The sequence below is a fragment of the Cynocephalus volans genome, chromosome 4 (assembly GCF_027409185.1).
Source record: "Cynocephalus volans isolate mCynVol1 chromosome 4, mCynVol1.pri, whole genome shotgun sequence".
Lineage (NCBI taxonomy): Eukaryota > Metazoa > Chordata > Mammalia > Dermoptera > Cynocephalidae > Cynocephalus > Cynocephalus volans.
Window position 1 is genome coordinate 147552787 of NC_084463.1, and position 27229 is coordinate 147580015.

The following is a 27229-nucleotide window of genomic DNA, read 5'->3' on the forward strand; positions in this document are numbered from 1 at the left end:
TTTTAAAGCTCAGCATTAAAAATGAAATGAAACAAACTGCTATCTATCTACATTTTTAATTAAAGTGTTCTCATTCTGTCTATAGAAGGCTAATGCATTCTTATCATTTATTATTATACCTAAAATATTTGAAATTTCAAAAACTTCTGTGCTGCTGGTAGTTGGTTTTTTCTTTATTCATAGAATATCTTTTAATTCCAGTCTCTGAGTGTTCATTTTTTTATTTGTAAATATCTTTGTCTTATTCTAGTTTTAAGTAAACATTTACTGAATGAATAAATGAATACTCCTGGCACAATAAAATTTGATTTTCTGTTTATATTTAAGACACATACACTCACAAACACAAATTTGTTGAGCAGACTTCAGTTTGTGTGACAATGGCATTAAAACAGATAAGACCATTGACTTTCTTGGATATATTAATAGAGAATAAGTATAGGTTAATCAATTTTTCATCATCTTGAAGTGATCGAGTTAATTCCTTTTATCCTAATGACTAAACTATACGTCAGGGTTCTAACAATGAGGGAATAGCAAATACACTGATATCGGGCTGCTTTGCACAGCAATATCAAAGAGAATATAAGCCTAGTTTGGGATTATAAAGGTGGCTTTGTGCAGCATGTATTCAAATAGTGAGAAATTAAAACACAAGACCAAATTAAAACATATGCTAAGACCTCAGAGACAAATGAATATAATATTTTATGAATAACCGAGGTATAAAAGAGCATGAATCCACTCATTCAGCCCAATAGACAGATAGATTAAATTGTGGTGTGGAAATGGAGAAAAACTTCTATAACTACATGATATTAATGTTAAAGACCTGAATAAAACGGTTCATTTATGAAGGTACCCAAACAACCAATTCGCAAAATGAGGAAACATTTTGCACAACACTGCCTACACATAAATATATTCTAAGTTATTTTATTCAAATTTTAGACAGCTTTCTGTCTTACTTTTTCTTTTTCTTTTTTATTTACCCTCTAGTTAATGCCTCAAATATTAATTAATTACCCTGAGACTTTGGAGTCAGGTAGAGTTAGTCTAATCTATTTAGGTGGTAGCTTTCTTTTTTATCTGTAGAATTTTTTTTTTCTAAGTTGGGTGGATGAAAGATTATGGATTACCATTATGGATGAGTAATTTTATTTTCATTGTGCAATGAGGTTTATGTTCTTGCCTGCTCTCTATCCTTCTTGTTGACTAACCAGTGATAATTATGAATAGGTTCCATCAAGAAGTTGAATAAAGTGTAATCCTGCAGGCTAAAACGAGGGTAATCGGTTGCCCTAGAGATGATATTTAGCCATTGGAAGACATGACAAAATTCCATCTTCAACAAGTTTATTGCTTTGCTGAAAAGCTATCTCAAGATTCTTATGGGATAGATTTGAGCTCCACATTCTATAGAATGTGAATGTTCATTGGTGTTAATAAACATTCACATATATGTGTGTGTGTATTAAAGTAAATGCTGGATAGAATAACTATAACAGAGTTCTTTCCCACAGAACTCTCCACAGTGTGACTTTACTAAGTAGATTGGGCATCTCTACAAGATTGGATACAATGTGAAGGTTTGCCATTATTATTTGATATAGAAACACTGTGGATTTTCCCTCATAATATTTATTAACATCATGTAAGTCACTAGTGTTTTCTTAGAAATAAAATTTGGGAAACATTGTCTAGAAAAATGTTCATATGATATATTTAATATTTGAGAATAAATTGTCAAAATATCCAGGAAGCCTTCCTAGAATTCCACTAAATTCCAAAGAAAAGACAACTATTTTCCCAATTTTTGAACCATTGTAACTCTATAAGAGTATATGCCAGTTTTAGAAAGTATTTATTTATACTAGTACCTCTACAAATATTGTCATTAATCTCCTTGTTTTACTCATTTTTGAATCCACAGAACATAGCAATAGACAATATCAGGTAGATTATAATTGCATGGTAGCTTTGGAAGGGAGCTCATATCTGGGGAAGGTGCCTAATGTATGAATGTGTATAAATGGTTCACCCTTTATACTTGACTTTGATGGCTATTGTTATTAGTTTGCTGTTCTTAAAGTTAAATGAGTGCAAGTGTCAGATTAGATGAAAAATAAGTTTTATCTGACAATTATGGCTGATTCATTATTTGATTAAGTGGTTTTCATCCCTAATCATGGAGAATAATTGTAAGGAAATAATAATTGTAAGGAAAAAAAGATATGGGATAAAAAAACATTTTTTTTAGTTCTGTTAAAAAGATAACTATAATCACTTATAATTAGCTTAGAAATACAAAATGACCAAACATGCCAGCACTGGGAACAAAGGATATTTAAGTAGTAGTCTTGGACATATGACTAATCACAGTACTTAATATTGGCATGTTTCAGTGACAATACTTTGTATAACTGTTACGTAATAGCATCTATTTATTTATCATAATAACCTTTAGAGGGTCTCTTTAATAACAGGTGCTCAAAAAAGTTTGACTGAAAAGAATGTCAAAGTAAAAAAAGGAAAAAGAAAAAAGAATGACAAAGTGTAGTCATAGATATTTATTAAAGGAACCAACAAAAGGGGGAAAAGGGTGTGGATAAAGATATAAATTAATAAATAAACAATGCCTAATTTTTTTCACTTATTTTATTTTAGTTGTCACAGAGATTTCTAACTTCTATTGGCTTAGAATTGAGAAAATGCTCAATTTCACAGATGTGACAGAATTCATTCTTTTGAGATTAACCAGTGATCGGGAATGGCAAGTTCTCTCCTTCATAATTTTTCTTGTTGTCTACATTATCACCCTGATGAGCAATATCAGCATGATCATGTTAATTAAAGTCATTACACAGCTTAACAGCCCCATGTACTTTTTTCTCAGTCATCTGTCATTTGTTGATGTGTGGTTTTCTTCCAATGTCACCCCTAAAATGTTGGAAAACCTGTTATCAGAGACTAAAACAATTTCTTATGCTGGTTGTTTAGTACAGTGTTTCTTCTTCATTGCCCTTGTCCATGTGGAAATTTTTATTCTTGCTGTAATGGCCTTTGATAGATACATGGCAATTGGGAACCCTCTGCTTTATGGGAGCAAAATGTCAAGGGTTGTCTGTATTCGACTAATCTCTTTCCCTTACATATATGGGTTTCTGACGAGTCTGGCAGCAACATTATGGACTTATGGCTTGCACTTTTGTGAGAAGATTGAGATCAACCACTTCTACTGTGCAGACCCACCTCTCATCAAAATGGCCTGAGCTGGGACTTTTTAAAAGAATATACAATGATAATACTTGCAGGCATTAACTTCACATATTCCCTGACTGTAATTATCATCTCTTATCTCTTCATTCTTGTTGCCATTTTACGGATGCACTCTGTGGAAGGGAGGCGGAAGGCCTTTTCCACCTGTGGGTCCCATCTGACAGCAGTCATCATATTTTATGGGACTCTGATCTTTATGTATCTCAGACGTCCCACAGAGGACTCCGTGGAGCAGGGGAAGATGGTAGCCGTGTTCTATACCACTGTGATCCCCATGCTGAATCCCATGAGGAAGAAAGATGTGAAAGAAGCCATGAACAAAGTGATCAGCAGAACGTGTTCAACAAAATAAATAATATTGAGTTAATTTTGCCATCTATTATTTATTTGTTTGGTGACATTATTTCCCAGTACATAGAGACTTTTTTGGCTGTTACATAGGAAAAATAAAGCAATTCAAATAACCAAAATAAAGTAGACTGACCCATTCCTGTTGATGTAAATAATAAAGATTAATTAAAAATAAATTCATTAATTAATTGAAAAGGTGAATTGTATCAGTGTTCATAGGTGCACTAATTGAAATTGTTCAAATGCTTAGGTAGAACCAAACACTTTGTTTTTCTTATTCAAAAGTGCAGTGGATAAATTTGGGAAATATTTATTTTCACATTCAGAAATGAATTTGGGGCAGAAAAACATAGCAACATATTTTATTTAGTTTCCTAGTATGAGGACATAAAAATGGTAGTCTCACTAACAGTTATGAGACTGCTTATTGTTTAATGGTTCCTTCATTTTGTGAGGTCAGGTCTGTTCAAGGACTACTACATTGAAAATAGCAATACTATTACATTTAATCATTTTTTCTTTGTGTGTGTGTGTGTGTGTATGTGTGTTTCTTAAGAGACAATAACTTCCATGTTTTAACTCTAAGGTTTCCAGGGAAAAGACTACATTTCTCATGTGCCCCTGCCAGTGTCTTCTGTCTGACCAGAGTGGGTAGAATTAATGGGTGGATGTGTCATTGTACAAGCAGAGTTCTTCAGATTTCCACTGGTAAATTAAATTGATGTTGATGTGGAATATTTTGTGCATCTGTGAATAAGATATGGTACTTACATATTTTAGATAATTTTTGAATTTGAAAGAAAATATTTAGAATGGCCTATTTGTTGTTAACAATAACAAAATTTCCTGCATAATAATATTTACATAATTTGATATCTCTCTAGTACCACATTTCATGGAGTACAAGTATAAGGCAACCCTTTACTTCATTAAAGTCTATGTCTTCAGACAAACAAATAAATAAATAAATCACCTATTATTTTGGTGCAGAAAATACATAGCTGAAGAAATTTGCACATCTTAAATTATACAGTTAAGTAATTACAAATTAATTTTCAAAGCTGCAAATATAAGACAATATTGAAGCATTGAGAGAACATTGTCCTTTGTCCATTATTGAGTTTTTATTTTCTTCTAGGAAAATTAGAAATGCATATAAACTAATTTCACATACATACATATACATCATGGTCAATTCTTTAAATTCACTTGCATATATGAGCAAATTGCTGATTTAGACAATTCTAATATTAATTTGGCTATAGTTGTAAAACTTAAAATTCATAAATATTTTCAACTCTAACTTATATAAGATTTATTTTCTGGTTATTTAGAAGTAATTTATTTTGGCAATGGACATTTATTTGTCACTTTTGAGGAATACTTGATATGTCAAATTAGATGATACTGCTAAGAAATCTGAAATATGTTCTGAAAGCATTTTAATATTTATAGTCTATTGGTAGGCATCTTTGGATGACATTTGTTACCTTTATCAGAGCTGAAATGCTTTCCATTTTTACTTTTGTGGAGAGTCACTTCAATGTTACATGAGGAATGATGATGTCAAGGTCAGGGGTTAAATCAAATATTTGAGGAACCTCCATACCATTTTCCATAGAGGCTGCACCATTTTGCAGTCCCACCCACAGTGTATGAGAGTTCCTTTTTCTCTGCAACCTCGCCAGCATTTATCGTTCAGAGTCTTTTGGATTTTAGCCATCCTAACTGGGGTTAGATGGTATCTCAGTGTGGTTTTGATTTGCATTTCCCGGATGCTGAGTGATGTTGAGCATTTTTTCATATGTCTGTTGGCCATTTGTATATCTTCCTTAGAGAAATGCCTACTTAGCTCTTTTGCCCATTTTTTAATTGGGTTGCTTGTTTTCTTCTTGTAAAGTTGTTTGAGTTCCTTATATTCTGGATATTAATCCTTTGTCAGATGTATATTTTGCAAATATTTTCTCCCACTCTGTTGGTTGTCTTTTAACTCTGTTAATTGTTTCTTTTGCTGTGCAGAAGCTTTTTAGTTTGATATAATCCCATTTGTTTATTTTTCCTTTGGTTGCCCGTGCTTTTGGGGTCGTGTTCATGAAGTCTGTGCCCAGTCCTATTTCCTAAAGTGTTTCTCCTATGTTTTCTTTAAGAAGTTTTATTGTTTCGGGGTGTATATTTAAATCCTTAATCCATTTTGAGTTGATTTTAGTATACGATCAGAGGTATGGATCTAGTTTCATTCTCCTGCAAATGGATATCCAGTTATCCCAGCACCACTTGCTGAAGAGGCAGTCCCTTCCCCAGTGAATAGGCTTGGTGCCTTTGTCAAAGATCAGATGGCAGTAAGTGTGTGGGTTGATTTCTGGATTCTCTATTCTATTCCATTGGTCAGTGTGTCTGTTTTTATGCCAGTACCATACTGTTTTGGTTATTATAGCTTTGTAGTATAGCTTAAAGTCAGGTAGTGTTATGCCTCCAGCTTTATTTTTTTTGCTCAGCATTGCTTTGGCTATGTGTGGTCTTTTATTGTTCCATATAAATGTCTGGATAGTTTTTTCTATTTCTGAGAAAAATGTCTTTGAAATTTTGATGGGGATTGCATTGAATTTGTATATCACTTTGGGTAGTATGGACATTTTCACTTTGTTGATTCTTCCAATCCAAGAGCATGGGATATCTTTCCATCTTCTTGTATCCTCTCTAATTTCTCTCAGCAGTGGTTTGTAGTTCTCATTATAGAGATTTTTCACCTCCTTGGTTAACTCAATTCCTAAGTATTTTATTTTTTTGGTGGCTATTGTAAATGGGCAGGCTTTCTTGATTTCTCGTTCTGCATGTTCACTAATACATCTACCATACGACCCAGCTATCCCACTGTTGGGAATATACCCAGAGGAATGGAAATCATCAAGTCGAATGTATAACTTTTCCCCAATGTTCATCGCAGCACTCTTTACAATAGCCAAGAGTTGGAACCAGCCCAAATGTCCATCATCAGATGAGTGGATACGGAAAATGTGGTACATCTACACAATGGAATACTACTCAGCTATAAAAACGAATGAAATACTGCCATTTGCAACAACATGGATGGACCTTGAGAGAATTATATTAAGTGAAACAAGTCAGGCACAGAAAGAGAAATACCACATGTTCTCACTTACTGGTGGGAGCTAAAAATTAATATATAAATTCACACACATACGCACACACACACACGCGCGCACGCGCACACACACACACACACACACACACACACACACACAAAACCGGGGGGGCGGGGAAGAAGATATAACAACCACAATTACTTGAAGTTGATACGACAAGCAAACAGAAAGGACATTGTTGGGGGAAGGGGGGGAGGGAGAAGGGAGGGAGGTTTTGGTGATGGGGAGCAATAATCAGCCACAATGTATATCGACAAAATAAAAAAAAAATAAAAAAATAAAAAATAAAAAAATAAAAATAAAATAAATCACGTATTTGATTTGAGCTATAGCTCCCAAATTTCAAATGAATTTGTGGGTGACCGTGGACGAGTCACTTTTTCTCACTCATCCAGTTACTTTTTTAGGTGTGGTCTCTGATCTCCATGGTCTTTTCTGGCTCATAATTCCCATGAGTCTCCATTATTTGGCAGAGCTTAAAGTAATTTTTCTGTTGGCTGAAATTCAAGATATTCCTGTAAAATGTTTTTAAGAATAGTGTTGTTACAGTTATTTCTGTATCTATCAACTTAATTATAGTTAAACATCTCCAACATCTATGAAGCCAAGTTGTCTCTTTCTGTCTCTACTTCTCACTCTTTCCCAGTCTAATACACACACACACACACACTCACACACACACACACTCACACACACACACACACACACACACACACACACACACACACACACACACACTCTCTCTCTCTCTCTCTCTCTCCCCTTTTCCAATCTACATGTTCTTGAGATATGGTACATTAAGTAAAAATTCCTTGGCCTTTCAGCTGTTAAATAAAATTTACAGGAGGCTGTTGGTTAGGACTGAGCTCCTGCACTAAGCCCAACAGACCAAACCTAAATGGAGTCACTTATACTAAAGTTCCGTGTCACCAAGCTGAAACTAAGCTGGTTAACTGACCTCCCAAGATATTAGGAAAGTGAGAGAAAATAAACAGATCTTCCAACAAGCTAGTTTTAGCCGGCATGGTAAGGAAGTCCCTTTTGCTTTCACCTTTATGGGGAAAGTAACTTTAAAGCAAGCAACCCGCTTTTTGTTTTCTGTGTCTCCCAGCCTCCTCTGCTCAGCTCATCAGAACGTACATTCTACTTTATAGAAGGAGGTGTTGACCGATTCTAGAATTGCAAATACAAGCCATTTAAGATCTTTGAACAAAATTCGTTGTAATTTTGTCTTTTGACATTCTACGGTAGGTGGATATGTTGGAGTGAACAGGACTGAAGCCATGTTGGAACCTAAAACCGCTCAGGCTGTCGGCAAATTTTAAAAAGACCCAGTTTTTTTCTTGGCATGCATTTCTCTGAGTTCCATCTTTTCCCATAGTTATTTTATATTTTGGACCTTGGTTATGGGGCATAATGACATTATTTACATGAATGTAAAGTTGTTTTCCAGCCAGCGTGAAGCTGCAAACTTGCACATACTACCCAGACCCTGAGATAAGGATGGAAGCAGAAACCAGACGGAGTCTTGCGAAGACCTGAACCTGAGACCCTGCATGAAGCCCTCTCTGCTACATGCCCTTCCCTCCTGCTTTTTATTTCCCATATTCCATTCTTTCACCCTGCTCTTTAAAAACCCTTCAGTAAACCCGAGTCTTTGAGATGGCTTTAGCCTGGCCACTCTCCTTCAGGTTTACCAGAGAAACGAGTTAGCCTAACATCTCTCCTCATGTCATATGCATTCCTGAATAAAAGCCGATTTCCATTTTCACCAACATTTGACTTTTGGATTCTTTATTTTATTGTCTGGGGGCAGGCAGCCAGAGCTGGGAATTTGATATCAAATTTGGGGGAGCCTCAGACAGGAGTGGAGTAGCCCCTGTAACAAAGAGAAACTCAGGATTTCTCGGTACTTGGGCATTAAATGATACAGAAAAAAAACTTTGCCTGCATAAAATTGTGTACAAAGTTTTTCAGACTAAATTGAGGTAGTATATAGTTTAAAGTTTATGAACAACCTTTGTTTTTTCTCCAACTTATTAGATATTTAAAATTGGTTGAAAACCTAACTTCATAGTTATTTTACATATGCATGTTTTTAGTTTTCAAAATAATGGTAATATTAGTCATAATCCAATAGAGGTGGTGAGATAATACTTGTAATCTGTTTGGAAATGAAAACTAGAAAAATAATGCCATTTTTTTTAGTATTTCATCTGCTGTAGGTGTTGAAAAGAGAGTTCTCTCTGTAGTGTCTGAGATCATCACAACCACAGTGTTAGACAGTAGTTTCTGCTTTCTACAGATGAGTATGCAGAGGCCAGGGTATGCTGGGGAAATGTATCACTTACCCAAGGTCACTGTGGTGGATTGAATTATGCCCCTACAAAACTCACTGAAGCTTGAATTTTGTCCCCGAAATTTCTTGTATTAGAAAGTTGGCCCCCACTGTGACTGTTAAGAGGGTGGGAAGTCCCATTATGGTAATTGAAAGGTGGAGCCTTGAAGAGTTGATTAGATTGTAGGACCATGACCTAGTGAATGATTAATAATGGCAGTCAGGGAGGTGGTTCGGGGAGCTTTAAAAGGAGAGTGAATGTAGAGGTTGGTCTTTCTGCTCTCTCTCTGCTCCATCATTTCACAGTGTGATACCCTGTGTCACTGTCGTCACCACCAAGACCCTCACCAGATGTGCTCCTTGGACTTTGGACTTCCTAGCTGCCAAAACTGTAAGCAATAAATTTTGTTTTCTTATAAATCACCCTGTTCAGAGTATTTTGTTATAAGCAACAGAAACGGACTAATACAGTCACATGGTTAAACTGTTAGAGCCAAAGTTTGATTCCAGGTGTGTCTACTTCAAAATCTGTGTCCTACTTTAACAATGCCCACTACTGAGACTCCTTCTACCAAATGCTGCCAAGTAGTCTACACGATGAGACATCTGACAACAGAAAACAACCATCAGATGCACAGAACTTGCATTGCTATGATCGTGTATTTTCACAGATGGTGCCTTTAGACCAATTGCAGAACAGAAAGAAGAATTTTACATTATTCACACCAATAATATTTGCTGGGATGCATAATTGCCAATGTGTGAATGAAATAGAAAGCACCCATGTGAAAGTGGGAGACAGATTATATCATGATGTCAAAAACTTTGATCTCTTAATTTTATTTACTAATTATTCTTCTCATCAGCACTCCTTAACTTCTCCTACCTCTGAGAAGTTTCTAAAATTGTGATAGTTATTTTTCTCATAATTACCTGGATACATCCTTAGGGAGATGTTCCCAATATTCCCAATGTTCAAGACTCCATTATAAAGAGTAAAAAAGTACCATTTGCTGTTCTGTCTGCTAAAGGTAGGTCTGCAAATTATGCATTATTTGCAATACAGATTAATGCAAGTCAAGTCTTTAACACCTGTTTTTAAAAGAAAACTAAGACCTTATTCATAGACATAGTTGCTGTTAGAATGTGTGATTTTGTGGATTTATATCACTGGGATTTTTTTTTATTTCCTCTATAGTTTATTTGAAACTTTGTAAGAATCAGCTTATGATGGAGATTTATAAAACTTTATTTCTCATGTTTTGTCTTTTCACTCTTCTTTAGATAAAAACTATGGACTTTTCCATTATTGTTTTAAAATATGTATAAATGGCATTTGAGATATTGAGTCTGTGGGAATGAACTCTTCTGTAATTTATGCTTTTACTGTTTTTCTTCATGGGACATGAAATGTTAATAGAAATGAATTTAGTTTCTTAGTTGTAAATTGCATGTTCTGTCTTCTTAATATTTTTGATAGATAATACACATCTATGTAACAAACTGGTTTTCTCCCAGAAGTCACTTGTCATCTGATCTTAGATCAATGGGATCACCTAAACTTGGAGGGGTAGAAAGAAGTGGTCTGCTCTCTCTTTAGTCCAGCCTGTTCTGGGGTCATAAAGGGCTTCTAGTCCATCAAGGATAAACTATTAAAAGGACAACTCTCTCTGACTCAGAAAATCATCAAATTGAACTTTAGATAAAAAGAAATATAATGATAATATAGGTTACCAAACAAGCAAATAGAAGGTTATTAAGGATACAACACTGAAGGAAAATGAATAGGTTTGCATCTCGATCCTGCCAATTAGTAGATGTCTGACCCGGGGAGACCTTCTCAATCTGTGTGTGTTTTAGCATCCTCCTTGTGAAATGGGCAAGCTAATAGAATCTGTATCATAGGACCTACACCATGAAAAAGATTTAGTGGGGCCGACCCCTTGGCGCACTCGGGAGAGTGTGGCGCTGAGAGTGTGGCAGTGCTCCCTCTGCGGGTTCGGATCTTATATAAGTGATGGCCGGTGCGCTCACTGGCTGAGCGGGGTGTGGCCGGTCACAAAAAAAGACAAAAAAAAAAAAAAAGATTTAGTGAACACTCAACAAAAGTTTTCTTATAAACATTATAAAGCTGGAATTCTGCCACTAGAAAAAATCTTTCTTAGAAAACTTCAATTATATTGGAATATTTTATGATAAAAAGCTGACCTAGAGATCAGGACACTTAAAATAAATCACAGGTGTGACTATTCCTGAATATCAGTTCTGTATAACTACTAAGCCAGGAAGTTTGATTTTTAGGTAAATAAAACAAAATCTGCTACCACAGATCTAATCATTACATGTAGAGGAAGAGAAATACATTACACTGTAACTGAAACAAAATTGGAGAAATAGTATTAGTTTATGTATTTTAGAAGCTTTGATGCTTTATTTTACATATTTTATACCTAAAACAATATAGAAGTACCATTTTGTTAATGACAGAACTACAGATACATCAATTGAAGTCAAATGTTTTTACATAGGGAAATCTCTGACCTTAGCTCTATGAGTATTTCACGAACAGAATTTGTAGTTATCCTATGTCTATTTTCACACTTAAAATGAGCCAAAGAAGGTGACCTGCAATCACCGAAATCTATGGTAAGAGAGAACTTAGATCGCAATTAAAACTCCAGTGCCTATTATGTTATGTGCCCAATTTATTTTAATATAATATATTTAATCTTTGTTGCAGATGGTGTGCAAATCTACATTGTTTTTAAATTATTCGAATTAGAAAAAAGATAAATGTAACTGAAAAGTTTCAAGAATAAAACAAGCCTATTTTCTTTAAAAAAAGTTGCATAGCCAATGCAGACTTGGTCTATGTCAAGGCAATGACAAATTTCACAGATGTGACAGAGTTCATTCTTCTTGGGCTGACCCATCGTCAGGAGCTGCAGGTTCTCTTTTTTGTGGTGTTCCTAGTAGTTTACATCATCACTCTGTTAGGGAATGTTGGTATGATCATTTTGATCAGCATCAGTCCACAGCTTCAGAGCCCTATGTACTTTTTCCTGAGTCATTTGTCTTTTGTGGATGTGTGGTTCTCCTCCAATGTTACCCCCAAAATGCTGGAAAACTTATTATCAGAGAAAAAAACCATTTCTTATGTGGGGTGTTTGGTGCAGTGCTACTTTTTCATTGCCCTTGTCCACGTGGAGGTCTATATCTTGGCAGTGATGGCCTTTGATCGCTACATGGCCATCTGCAACCCTTTGCTTTATGGCAGTAAAATGTCCAGGAGGGTGTGTATTCAGCTCATCTCCGTGCCTTATACCTATGGATTCTCTGTCAGTCTGGTGTGCACACTATGGACTTATGGCTTGTACTTCTGTGGAAACTTTGAAATCAACCACTTCTACTGTGCAGATCCTCCTCTCATCAAAATTGCCTGTGGGGGAAAGCACGTCAAAGAATATACCATGATTGTCATTGCTGGAATTAACTTCACTTACTCCCTCTCAGTGGTGTGCATCTCCTACACCCTCATTGTAGTAGCTGTGCTACACATGCACTCTGCTGATGGGCAGAGGAAGGCATTCTCCACATGCGGGTCCCACTTGACAGCTGTTTCCATGTTTTATGGGACCCTCATATTTATGTATCTCAGGCGACCCACTGAGGAATCTGTGGAGCAGGGGAAAATGGTGGCTGTGTTTTACACCACAGTGATCCCTATGCTGAATCCCATGATCTACAGTCTGAGAAACAGGGATGTGAAAGAGGCTGTCAACAAAGCAATCATCAAGGCAAACTTGAGGCAGTAAAACTGCAATAAATATTGTTGTGGCATGTGGGTTCCTATTTAAATGACTAAGCATACAACTCCTAGCTCAAAAAGCACATTTTGAAAGCAACTCTCATGTTCACTAAAAGATCCAATGTAACAGAGTGATGCTTTGCACCGTGAATGGAGTCTGATTACTAAGCACACTTTACCATATGCAACCATATTATGAAAACTGACATGATGTCGTTCACAGTGTGTGTGTAATTGTGCTAAGTATAGTTAGTCACTGGAAGAACTCACAACTAACTTTAAATAAATAAATGTAAATTTGGAGGTACTCTTGTTACAACTGAACATTGTTTCCTAAGGTATTTTCTATATAGACATGTTTGTCAACATAGATTTCATACAAAATATATAATTTCAGCAGATAAAAAAGAATTCAATTCTTGTCTATTACCATAGAATGTTGATAAGCTCTATTACTTATAAAGTGTCAAAGATGTTCACACATAAGTGTATTTTTGAAAATAAAATTGTAGTCAGAATCTTTGACTAGTGTCTTAATACAACCCTAAATTTGTCATCAGTATGCATTACATGATAGGTAATAATGTTTGTATTCGAATAGTCCCTTTTCCTATTCAAAATGTACTCCAGGGACTCTAGTATTAATTTTCTGATGTTCAAAGGATAAAATATCTCTAACAAAAGATTTTTGTGCCCTCATCTTAACCAAAAGACAAACTAGTTTGAATTATCTGAAACTTAAATTCTGATATTTGACAATAGGGTACTCTCTCCCTAAACCATTGGTTGATAATATGATTTGAAATTTTTGTTTGCTTCCAGCATCTTCTCACTAACATTACATTCTTTGACTCTTTATTTAGTAGCTTAGATCATTGCCTACAGTAGATCAACCAAATAAGCACTGTTCAAGTAAATGTCACTGTACTGGGCATGACTTCAAATGTGATCAATACAATAAAAATGGTACCCCATTTGGGTGTGGTTAAAAAAATCCTCAAAAGTTTACTGTTTAATTTATCCAGATTGGTGCATCTACAGCCTACTTGGTCTACATTCTATTCTTGTTGTAGATAAACTGTAAATCTGTCTACTCTAGGTGAGTCTTGCTAACTTAGTAACTCAAAGGGAAATGGGATTCCTGTAGAAGTGATTCCTGATGTGTGAGTTTATTCTTGGGTAGGTGCTAATCCAATTAAAAGGTGTGCAGAATTGTGTATGTGCAGAAGGACTCTGAGAAGTACTATGTAGTTGTGGTAATGCTCTGGTAAGATGGACTAATTCATACACAGAGAGTGTTAATCTACCTGTAAATTTACTGTGATCTACTGTGTTAGTTTGTTTTCTGTTGCTTATAAGAAAATATCTGAAACAGAGTAATTTATAAAGAATGAAAATTTATTTCTTACAGTTTTGGAGGCTGGGAAGTCCAAGGTCCAGGGGACACATCTGGTGAAGGCTTTCTTTGGTTGGGAACTCTCTACAGGACTCTACAGGCAAGGCAGGGTGTCACATGGTGAGCATGGCATGAGCAAGAGGGCTAATGTGCTCACTTGCTCTCCTTATAAAGCCATCAGAAAGACTCTCTGATAAATCATTAAACCACTAACCAATTACTCCATGAATGCATTAGTTAATTCACAAGAGCACTGTCCTAACTTTCCAATCATATCTTAAAGGCCCCACCTTTCAAATACCAAAATCAAATTTCCCACCCTCTTAATACTGTTATGATGGGGGTCAAGTTTCACTTAATTAGGGGGAACATGTGATCCACAGTAGCCATGTTCCTAGTAACTTAGAATGGGTCTGAGGAAAGGCGGGGTGGAGGTATAGACTCTTTCCTAAGTTAAAATTCTGAGCGCAGGATAAAATAGTACCATTGGTTGGTCTTAACAATTTTTAAGTTTTTAAAATATCCAAATTTGCTTCTAAAGCCTTAAGGTGAAGTACAGAATGAAGGGCTGCTCAAGCAACTGCTGCTTTCACAGATATGGACATTGTAACCCGAAATACCAAGGCCACATTTTCTGTGATCATTATGGCAGATATTCCTCAATCTCCACTATTTCAGTTTTCTTTATAGAAATAAAACACTGGCCATTTATCAACAGATTATAGTTCCCATCTCCCTTTTTTAACCAGGTGTAAATTTGTTACTAATTTCTGTTAGTGAGCTGTCAGCAGAAAGTTATATGTAAAACTTAAAGGTCATATCATCAAGGCCAAGACCATTAGACCTGGACTTTCTCTTCTTTCTATACACTCCAAAATATTGTCACTGAAATGGTGGACCTAGGCCAACTAATGGAAGCCACATATTGTGGGTCTGATTACCTTACTCAATCCCTAACTCACACTGTTGCATGAGAAAGGCATGTAATTCTATCTTATTAAGTCTCTGTGTTTTAGTTAGTTACAGCACTTAAGTAATTCTAATTCTTCCTTCAATTTTTTTATAATACTTTTCAGAAATTTGATTCCTTGCACTTCACCTCTGCATCTTACTAATTCTCAGGGAAAATTAGGTATTAGACTCCCCCTAAACTCATGTTCTTCTTGAATACAAAATAATAAATACATCTCATCTTAATAGCCCCAAAAGTCTTCACTCCTGACAGCATCAACTCAAAAGTCCAAAATCCCAACTCTCATCTAAATATGGTATAGATGAGATTCAATGCATAATTCATTCTGAGGCCAATTTTCTCCAGCTGTGGTCCAATAAAATAAAACAAGTTATTTACTTCCAAAACGCAATGATGGGATAGGCATGGGATAGACATTTCCATTCTAAAAGGGAGAAATAGGTAACAACAACAACAAAAGAAAGTAGAGATAATTGGTCCCAAGTAAGTCCAAAACCCAACAGGAAAATAATATTAAATCTTAAAGTTCCAGAATAACCTATTTTTATTCCATGTCCCATATCCAGGGAACACTGGGGCAGGGGCAGGCATCCAAGGCCTCAGGAAACCCCAGCTTTATCACTTTGCTAGGCCCAGGTCACACCACAGCTCTCACTGGTTGGAGTCTCATGCCTGACGTTGTCCTGGGCTGGAGTTCTATGCTAGTAGCTGTACAGTTCTGGTGTCTTGGTGACCCCACTCCTGCAGCTCCACTAGACATTGCCCTGGCATGGACTCTACAGTAGCTCTGCTCCTGTGACAAGTTTCTACCTGGGTCCCCAAGCTCTCCACTGTATTTTTTGAAATCATGTCCCTACAACTCTTGCATTCTGTGCACCCACCAAATTAGCACCACATAGATGCTGCCACGTTTATGGCTTATACTTTTTGAAGCAGTGGGTGCAGCTGCAACAGGGATTGCTTGCAATACATCTGGGGTGGCCATGAAGTGTTGCTCCATGATGTACAGAGCAGAGACCTGAGGAGACCCTGTGCAGTGAGCCTGTGGAGGATGTCCTGGGTCTATCCCCTGAAATCATTTTACCCTCCTAGAGCTTGTGCCTTTGGCCAGAGAGGCAGCTTCTGAGATCTCTGAAATGACTTCAGGGTAGTTCTTATTGTCCTGATGATCCCTCTGTCAGTACTAATCTCCTAAGCAAACAGTTGCTTGCCACACCCTTGATTTGCTTTCCCAAATATGCATTTTATTCTTTTATGTGGCCAGGCTGAAAATTTTCAAAATCTTCTTATACTCCTTCTCTTTTAATCAAAAATTTTGTCTTTAGATCACTTCTTCTCTCTTGCACCTTGCTACATGTGATTAAAAGTAGACACACAGCTCCTTCAGTAGTTTGCTTAGAAATTTCTTCTGCCAAATATTCTAGTTTATAGCTCTTAAATTATATCTTAGGGCACATAAAGCCCTAGGGTGCTAGCAGAGTTCATCTAAATTCTTTGCCATGTCATAACTAACATAACCTTTACTCTAGTATCCCATAAGATATTTCTGTTTTCTGAATGAGACTTCATCAGAATGGTCATATTTCTACCAAATTCTAAGCACATCCACTTAAGTAATCTCTAGGAAGTTCCAGAAATTTCTTACATTTTTTTTTTCCTTCTGACCCTCACCAGAATATTCCCTAACACTTCATTTACAGCAACCTGGGCTTTCTCCAATATGCTGCTAAAATTCTTCCAACCTTTAATCATTACCCAGATCCAAAGCCAATTTCACATAGAGGCAGCACACACACACACACACTCACACAGACACACAGACACACACACACACACACACACACACACACACACACACACACACACACACACACACACACACACACACACAATAGGAATTCTGTGAGCTGGAGATCCTAGGATGCTGGTAGCGTAGCTCAGTCTAAGTTCAAAAGCCTCAGAACTAGGGAAGCCTATTGTGTAATTCTTAGTCCAAAAACAATGGCCTGAGAATCTGGGGGCTGCTTGTATAAGTCCTGGAGGTCCAAGCTAGAGATCCTGGAGTTCTGATGTCCAAAGTCAGAAGAAAAAGAGCATCCCAGCTCCAGGAGAGAGAGAAAGAGAGGGCAAGAGGGAGTCCAACTCACTTTTATCAGCAGCCCATTTTCACAATAACAGAATTAATTAATGTGTAAGGGTGGTGTCCTTATGGCCTAATTATCTCTAAACAGCCCCCTCCCCCAATACCATCACAATGGCAATTAAATTGCAACTTGTGTTTTGGAGGGTACATTCAAATGATATCATTCACCCACTTCTGGTACCAGTTCCAGTCTTAATCTGTTTTGCATTGCTATAACAGAATACCATAAACTCAGTAATTTATAAGGAGCAGAAGTTTAGTTTACACATTTCTGGAGGCTGGGAAGTCCGAGATCAAGGGATCTGCAACTGTCAGAGGCCTTCTTGATGCATAATAACATGGCAGAAGACATGACATGGCAAGAGGACAAGAGAGGGCAAAGGAGGACTAGACCCACTTTTATCAGAAACCCACTGTCATGATAATAGCATTCATTCATTCATAATATATAAGCCCTCATGGTCTAATTATCTGTTAACACTCTCACCTCAATATCAAAATGGCAATTAGATTCCAACGTGTGGTTTAGAGGGGGCAGTCAAACCATATAAGATGTCCATGAGAAGGTGGAGGCAGAGATTGGAGTTATGCTGCCCCAAACCAAGAAATGCTTAGTTTACCAGAAGTTAAAAGAGGAAAGGAAGAATCTTCCCCTAGAGCCTTCAGAAAGAAAATAATAGCTTTGCTGTTCTTATTGTTTGTTTTGTAATTCCAAAAATATGACCTTAAGTAGCTAAGAAAACAAATAGCTTAGAGCTTATACAATAAACTGGAGAGTGAGGACAAACATATAATGACAAAAAAGCAGCCATTTTCTGACTGCAGGAAATAGGGGCAGAACCTGAGATTGGTAATGTAAGTAGGATTTAAAGATTATTGAAACTTTGAAAAAGGACCCTGTGCTCCTTCTACTGGGTAGCTTCCTGGATTAAGATGAATTGTTGTAAAACCACCAGCCAAAGGAAAAACAAAAAAAGCTTAGATAGAGCAGAAGGGATGATATTTCACCTTCCTAGGGTATAGCCAGGGAGATAAATGAGGATTCATAGAAACCACAGTTCTAACATGGCAACTGTTAACATGGTCCTTCAGAAGCACCATGGCTTTGCCAATACCTCGATTTCAGGTTTCTAGCCTCCAGACCTGTGAAAGCATCCATTTTTGTTGTTTTAAGACATTCTCTTTGTGGTACTTTGTTATGGCAGCTCGAGAAAACTAATACTTAACTTTTCTGTTTGGTTTCCAGGAAGACAAATGAGGCCTCATAGAAACCACAGTTCGAATATGGCTCTAAACTATTAGTTTTCTTAGCTACTTAATGTCATATTTTTGGAATTACAAAACAAACAACAAGAACAGCAAAGCTATTATTTTATTTTTGAGTACTTACCTTTGGAGATTGATAGTTACAGCTTCCAAAATTGATTTCTCTTCTATGAATGGATGCCTCTCCCCTCAAAAAGAGTCAATTTGAGGACTCAAAATCAATAATTATAATTAGTTTCTTCCGTCCAGAATTCGTACCTTGATTGTAATCTATTTAGAACACCTCATTGCTTATTTAATGATGGTGTTGGGGTTGGGTGGGGCAGATATAAAAATAATTTAAAATATATGCATAGTTTAATATGATAGTGTCTTCATGTGTCTAAAATATAAATCCAACCATAAACCTTATTATAAGTTGGAATAATTTTACGTAACTTCATTTATAAAGACTTCTGATTAAATCCTAATACATTTTTGGCCAATAATTCCTAAAATATAATACACAAGATAGTTTTACATAACACACACAGACATTTTGATGTTTTAAATGTTTGACTATTTACAATTTTTATTACTTTCTATTTATGACAATTAACATGGACTTACCATTTTCAGTGGTTTTATAAAATTAAGTTTTCATGTTTATTTATATACAGTTGTGACTCCATTAAAGAAAAATATGCTTAGCTGGCAATAATCCATGTAACTTGTCAATGTGAGAAAAAGGTAGAAACATGAGACTAAAGGCTGGAAGACACAATCCTGCGTAATGTCGCCACAATCATATACAAAAAAGTATACACACACGCCAGCCTATCATCTATGTATATAGAGTTACTGGTTATGTAGTGCATAATGTACAATACATGTATATAAAATATACGGTATTTTACATATATATTATATATGGTAAGTTTGGGGATTACTATCTGCTTACCAGGTACTGCTTCTTATGAGTTTTGTTATTATCTACCTCCCTTTAATTTTTTCAGACTTTAGTAAATTTCACAGTTCCCAGGAATATTAAGAGATTGAATTGAGACTTAAAATCCAGTAAATCTGCTGTAAAAGTCTCTGTTTTATGTTATTACTTAATCATAGTGATATAATATTAAAACAAATTTGGAGGGAATTAGAAGTTTCCTATTTTGTTCAATGAAATATTTGCTAGAACAGAACCAGTTTTGAGATTCTGAGCTTTATGAGCACCACTCCCACAGAAATTAATAATGTTAAAGCAACTTTGCATCTTCTGCCCATCAGTCAGATATGGTTTTGAGGCATCTATTTGATAGAAATCAGAGACATTATCCAATGTCACTTAGCCAGCATGTGGTACAAATGAGCTTTGGAGTCAAAACCATAATGTTCCAAGAGCTAGCTTCTTCCTATTTTGCTGAGATGCCACAGCTTGAATACAAACAGATTTTGATTACTGGTTATGCCTGGATCTGAATCATGAGCCTGCTGATGAGATGAAACCAGGAATGAAAGAATAAAAGGTTATTCAGGTCAGGGTAGGAAGAGCTTGTGTAGCCATGGCACCTAACATCAGCCTGGCTTCATCTTGTCCATTGTTAACATGTCAGCATTTCCTGGATCACTAGTTCCATTCCAACACCTATCAGAGTACAGAGGTCATAATAGCTGTATTAGTCCATTTATGTGTTGCTATAACAGAATACCTGAAACTGGGTAATTTATAAAGAAAAGAGGTTTATTTGGCTTATTATTCTGGGACAGTTACATCAGGCACAGGCCTCAGTCTGCTTCTACTTGTGGAGAAATGTGGCAGACAGACAGTGTGTACAAGCAGATCACATGGCGAGAGGAAGCAAGAGAGAGAGAGGGGAGGTGCCAGGTTCTTTTAAACAACCAGTTCTCCAGGGAACTAATAGAGTGAGAACTCAGTCATTAATCCCACCCCCAGGGAGAGCATTAATCCATTCATCAGGGATCCACCCCCATGACTCAAATAGCTCCCAACACCTTCACATTGGGGATCAGATTTCCACATAAGTTTTGGAGGGACAACACATCCAAACTCTATCAATAACACAGTCTTATACTTCAGTAGATGTATTTAATTAAAATTCATTCACCCACCTACAAGGTACTTCAAAAAGTTCATGGAATGATTTGTATCATCTTTTAATTCTATTTTCCCACAAACTACTTGAAGTACCCTCATCCTTGTCTATAAAACAAACAAACAAACAAACAAACAGTTGCTTCAATTTAAAGCCACAGAAACCAAAGTGGCTTAATAAAAGTAAATAACAAAAACAGTTTTAAAAAACAGGGATTTTTATGGAATGCAAGACCAAAGAACACAACTAGACCTCACAAGAAACTGGTACCTGGGCCTATAGGGACAGATAACTATCTTCTCTCTCTCTCTGTCTCTGTCTCTGTCTCTCTCTCTCTCTCTCTCTGTCTCTCTGTCTCTCTCTCTCTCTCTCTCTCTCTCTCGTCACATGGGTATCTCTCGTCCAAATTTCTTTATTTTTCTTTTTCTGTAGACCAACATTCTGCTTCTTTTTTATCTTATATATAAATAAGTTTTCAATTTTATTCCTTTGGGCTTCAATATCACATTGCTTACTTCCATGTACCTATGGATATCTTGAGTTTATTTTATTTTTTTATTTGTATTTTATTTTATTTTTTATTTTAAAAAATTATTTATTTTTATTATTTTGGGCTGTAAGACAAGTCTTTATACATTTAAAAAGACTAAGATTGTAGAAAATAGGTTTTCTGACCACAATAACAGAAGGAAATTATTTAGAAAATTCACAAATGTGTGGAAATTAAACAACACAATCCTAAATAAACAATGGGTAAAAAGAAAAATCACAGGGAAATTGTAGAATACATTGAGATAAAAATCAAAGCACAGCACATCAAAATTTATAGGATGCAGGACTCATGCAGTGCTTAGAGGAAAATTTAGACTTGTAAACACCTATTTTAAAAATAAGAAAAAATTTCAAATCAGTAATGTAAACATGTACTTTAAGAAAATAGAAAAAGAACAGTAAAGAAAATCAAAAGCAAATATAAGTAAGGAATAAAGATTACAGCAGAAATATATGAAATAGGGAATTAAAAAAATAGAGAAAATCGACAAAACCAAAAGCTGATTCATTAAAAAGATCAACAACCTTTGCAAATCTTTATCTAGAGTGACCAAGAAAAAAAGAGAGAAGACCAAAATTACTAAAATCAGAAAGAAAGCAGGGGCATTATCATATTGTCATTGTGTTTTTTTTGTGGTGGAAAGATTTAGTTTCTTTCTCTTTCTCGTTTGCATTTTTGTTCTACCATTGGGTTTTGTTCTTTCTCACGTATTTGTGGTAGTGATAATTGGCTTTTGGATTCCAGATACAGGACTTCCTTGAGAATTTCCTGTAAGACTGGTTGTGTGGTGGTAGACTCCATAGTCTTTGTTTGTCTGGGAAATACACTATTTTTTCCTCATTTCTGGGTGATAGCCTTGCCAGGTATACTATTCTTGGCTGGTAGTATTTTTCTTTTAGTATTGTGAATCCATTTCCTTCTGGTCTGTAGAGTTTCTGTTCAGAAGTCTGCTGTTAGTCTGATAGGGGCTTCCTTATAGGTGACTTGACACTTTTCTCTTGTTTCTTTTAAGATTCTTTCTTTTCATTTGAGCTTTGCCAGTTTGACTATAATGTGTCTTGGAGAGGATCTTTTGGATTGAATCTGATTGGAGATTTTTGAGCCTTTTGGATCTGAAGGTCTGTATTTCTCCCTATCCCTAGGAAATTTTCTGTTATTATTTCATTGAATAGGTTTTCCATACCTTTTCCTTTCTTCTCCCCTTCTGATTAGAATGTTCGTGCACTTAAGATTGCCTGCTGACTCTCTTAGATTTTCTTAATTTCAAAAATTTCTTTCTTTCCTTTATTTTTGTTTTTGTTTACCTAGGTTATTTTGAAAAGACTGTCTTCAAGCTCAGAAATTCTTTCTTCTGCTTGTTCTAGCCTGTTGCTTATGCTACCAGTTGCATTTTTTATTTCATTGAGTTAAGCAGTTCCATGAGTTCTTCTACATTCTTTTATAAGGTATTAATCTCTCTGTAAATTTCCTCCTTCATATCCTGGATATTTTTTTCTTATTTCATTATGTTGTCTAACTGAGTCTTCTCATATCTCAATATGTTTTCTTAAGATTGTTTCTCAGAATTCCTTTTCAGTCATTTCAAGTGTTTCTTGCTCTATAGGGTCTGGTATTTGAGAATTACTCTTTTCTTCTGATGGTGTCATGTTTTCATGGGTTTGCATTTCAAGAATCTCTATGTTGATTTCTGGTCATCCAGTAGAGTAGTTGTTTTCTGGTCTCCACTGTTGCCTCTCCTTGTGTCAATGCAGCCAAGTGTCCGGTGGGCTACCTGCACAGTGGCTGTAGCTACTGCTGAGGCATTGAGTCACTTTTTTGGCAGCCATAGCTGTGGCGGTGGCTGTGGTGGGACACCTGTGTGGAAGTGTCATGTTAAGCATGCTCCTTGACTGCTTCCAGGTGGGGAATGCTGCCCTTGGCTCCTCCTAGGGCCCTGGAGGGTTCCGCTCTGGGCAGAAGTGGCAGCTGCTTTTGGCTCCTGCCTAGGGCCCTGGGCATGCTCTGCTTTTTGCTTGCTTCCAGGCAGAGGTGGTGGCTACCCTCAGCTCCCACCTAAGACCCTGGGCCTGCTCTCCAGCTTTGTTTTCTAGTGTAGAAGGAAGTCTACCATGGAGCCTCCTCTCTAGAATTTACCTAACATAAGGTTAATGATCAGCTGAGACTTACTTGAATTGCAGTATTACAATTTCAAATTCCTAGGAAATACATGTTGTTGGTTTATCATCAGTCATGTGACCACTCCAGTATACTATGCTTATAAGAGTAGGGCCACTATTACAGTGATGGATGTCACCACTGTGGAGGAAAAGGATCCTCAGAGGTCAGGAGTCATTGTGAGCAGGAAAACAGTCCATATTGTGTTCATTTTGTTTGCTCACTTACTCACTCACTCACTTTTCCACGATCATTCAGAATGGTTGCAGTGGTTATATTGTTACTGGCAACAGGTTCAGCTTTCCTCCTCTCACTAAAATGACCCAAAAGTCCAAAAACTGGTGCAAGGATTGGAAGCTTTTTATTCAGGTAACCAGCACCCGGGGACTGAGCAGGCTAAAATCATCCTGTTTTCTGATGCTTGTTCTGGGGTAGAGGCAGGAATGTGAAGTAAGCGTTTTGTCCTGCAGGCAAAGGTGGAGGCTGGTCTTGGATCAGCAGAGAGTCTGAGTCAGATATTAGGGTCCCATGATGGACTAGGGAGGTGCTTTGTTGTCATAGAGTCTGAAGTTGATGGACTGGTCAGCTTCAAACCCTTGATGTTTTTTCATGGTTGGAGTCCTTATTGCCTAGGGAGAGCTCAAATACAATAACCTCAGTCAAGCGTCCCTGGAACATAAAAATACTTGGCTCATATCTCTAACTACTGTGAGTGCAATTTTCCTTTAAGCAAGAAGGTGAGTTAATAATCAGCTGCAGCACTTTGCCTTTCTCTTGGAATTCCTTTGTTTGCAGTTGATTAGGAAAGGAAAGAACAAGAAAACTTAGCTTCAATTCTTTATTGTAGGTGCATAACTTCTAAGATAAATCATTATAAGAGGGTGTAATGAGAGATAAGCAGAGATAGACTTTTGTAAAGGGTGCTTTTGTGGCACGATTTCATCTCCAGATAGTTTCAACCATGTGGTTCGATTCTCAATTCCTCTGCTAACCTCAAGGAATTGATGATTATCAGTTCCTAAGCTAATAGCTAACTGAAATTTTTGGTTGGTCTTAGTTACGTCAAAGATGGCTGTTTTCTGGATAAGATACCTTTCAATATTAGACACTGAGTGACAAATTTTAGAAAGTAATACATTCTGCCAATGAGTCACTCAGATTGAAGCCCTAAAGTATGTGTCCAAGCCCAACTCAGGCTTGTGATGTATTAGCAGACTAGTAAGGCAGAGGTGAATTTTGCGCTAGAGTATGACGGGTTTTCCAAAAAGAATTAGGGCTGATACTGTGTCCCTGTTTTTCTTAAACAGGCTTAGGGCATTTTATTTTCAAAATAGAATTTGGATACCATGGCTTTGCTTAGAGAATTTAGAGATAGGTCTGCATTTTTGCTTGTTATAGGGTAACAAAAGGGAGTATGACCTTCTAAATACTAATTCTGACTTTCAAATTTGTACAGTAAAATGGCATCCTTTCAAAGGGCATGGTAATCATGCATATTAGTTAGGATTCTCTGGAGAAACAGAACCAGTAGCATATATGAGGATATTTATCAAGATAATTGACTCATGTCAGTATGAGGCCAAGTAGTCCCACAATATCATCTGGAAGACTAGGGAAGTTGATGGTGTAACTCAGTCTGGGTCCAAAGACCTGAGAATCAGGGGAGCTGATTGTGTAACTTACAGCCTGAAGCTGAAGGCCTGAGAGCCAAGGTGGAGGAGGGGTGCTGGTGTTAAGTCCCAGAGTCTGAAGGCCTAAGAACAAGCAGCTGATGTCTGAGGGCAGGAGAAGACAATGATACAGCTCAAGAAGCAAGAGAGGATTTACTCTTCCTTCACCTTTTTGTTCTATTTGGGCCCTCAATGTATTGGAGGAAGCCTGTGTACATTGGTGAGGACAATCTTCTTCATTTAGTCTACTAATTCAAATCTAATCTCTTCCTGGAATATTGTCATGTACATATCCAGAAATAATATTTTACCAACTATCTGGGCATCCTTTAGTCCAGTCAGGTTGACACATAAAATCAACCACCACATTGTGTAATGTCAAGGACTAACTAGCAGTACATCTAGTGGTGGTCAGAGGCAGAGTGAGGAATGATGGTTGCATCCAGGAGGAGGCAGCTGAGGAGGAGGCAATTGCATAATATGCCATGGGGACACACAATAAATTCACTTCCTTGTTCCCACTTTTGTCCTCCACCAACATACTAAACAGAAAAAATTTGAAAGTAGCAGCTAAATTTTCTTTTCAGTCACATAGCAATTTCTAGGGCTATGCCAACAGGGTTACATATCCAAGCAGTAGTAATTTGTTAAAAACCATGATTTTTTTCTCTTTAAACAGTTTGTCTTATTATAGATTGTTGTATGAACAACAAACTCATGTACCAAAGGATTTTACTCATATGAAGGATGACAAAAATGAATTTGATCCAGGTAAATATTTTGAAAACAGTACATCTGCATGTGCCATTGTTCCAAGTCAGGAAATCCTTTTTTTAATGTTTGTTAGATGCAGGACATAACCTTTTTCAATGGCTTTTCTCAGAGCATTCTTTACCTCTTGATTCCTCAAGCTGTACATCATGGGGTTCAGCATGGGAATGAACATTGTGTAGAACAAAGAGGCCATTTTGTCTGTGTCAAGGGAATGATTTGATTTTGGCTGCAGATACATGAATATCAGAGTTCTGTAGAATATAGTCACAGCGGTCAGATGAGAGGCACACGTTGAGAAAGCCTTACACCTCCCTTCTGCAGACTGGATTCTCAAAACAGCAGCCACAATGTACAAGTAAGAGATAAGGAAGGTGGTTAGTGAGCTGATCATGTTGAACCAGCAAAGATGAAAATCAGGATCTCTTTGAGGCCGGTGTCTGAGCAGACAAGGGCCATCAAAGGAACATAGAAGTGATTGATTATATTTGGGCCACAATAGATCAGTTGGAAAGTAACTACTGTGTGGAGCAAAGCAACAGAAAAGCTGTATAAGTAGGGGCCCAATACCAGTCGCATACATGCTTTTTGGGACATAATCACCATGTAGAGAAGAGGATTGCAAATTGCCACATAGCGGTCATAAGCCATTACCACAAGGAGGAACATCTCTGATATCAGGAAGGTCAGGAAAAAACCCAGCTATGTTGCACATGCGTAGAAAGATACAGATCTGTGCTTGGTCAGGAGGGTCTGCAGGAACTTGGGGGCTACTGATGAGGAATAACAAAGGTCTACAAAGGCCAGATTACTGAGGAAAAAGTACATGGGTGTGTGAAGTCGAGAATCCAACTGGATTAAAGAAATCATCCCAATGTTTCCTAACAAAGTTAGAGCATATACTGCTAAAATGAGCAGAAAGAGCGTAATTTCAATCTCTCTACACACTGAAAAGCCCAAAAGAATGAATTCTGCCACCCAGGTACTATTTCCTTCAGCCATTTATTTGAGTCTCTTATCTGCTGAAAGAAGAAAAGACAGGACAAGAGACAAATTATTGGGAACTAGGCATTGTAATCAGATGCCAGCTTGTGAGTGTTTTAGCTTATGAGATGATTTTGTTCACTAAAGTAGAATATCAGAAGTAAAAAACATATCCCATTTTAAACTCTATTCTCTGGCTGTTTATAATTTTATGGGGCCAAAAAGAAAGAAATCAATTGAAGGTGACATAGGAAAGGTAATCACACCAACCAAAAATCCTATGTGT

General features: G+C 36.8%; 2 protein-coding genes and 1 pseudogene across 2 annotated transcripts; 2 read left to right on the forward strand and 1 right to left on the reverse strand.

Moving 5' to 3' along the window:
* Positions 1–2711: 2711 nt before the first annotated feature.
* Positions 2712–3631, forward strand: LOC134376472 (olfactory receptor 5M3-like). The gene is given in 2 exon segments (XM_063095008.1): positions 2712–3279; positions 3282–3631. Coding segments are annotated over 2 exon segments (918 nt in total).
* Positions 3632–12014: 8383 nt separating this feature from the next.
* Positions 12015–12947, forward strand: LOC134374767 (olfactory receptor 5M9). The gene has a single exon (XM_063092717.1). The coding sequence runs from the start codon at positions 12015–12017 to the stop codon at positions 12945–12947; it is 933 nt and encodes a 310-aa protein (XP_062948787.1).
* Positions 12948–26005: 13058 nt separating this feature from the next.
* Positions 26006–26961, reverse strand: LOC134377054 (olfactory receptor 8U3-like; annotated as a pseudogene).
* Positions 26962–27229: the final 268 nt, after the last annotated feature.

What these genes read in the sequence shown, in the direction of transcription:
- LOC134374767 (XM_063092717.1), top strand. Translation starts at nt 12,015, where the DNA reads ATGACAAATTTCACAGATGTGACAGAGTTCATTCTTCTTGGGCTGACC.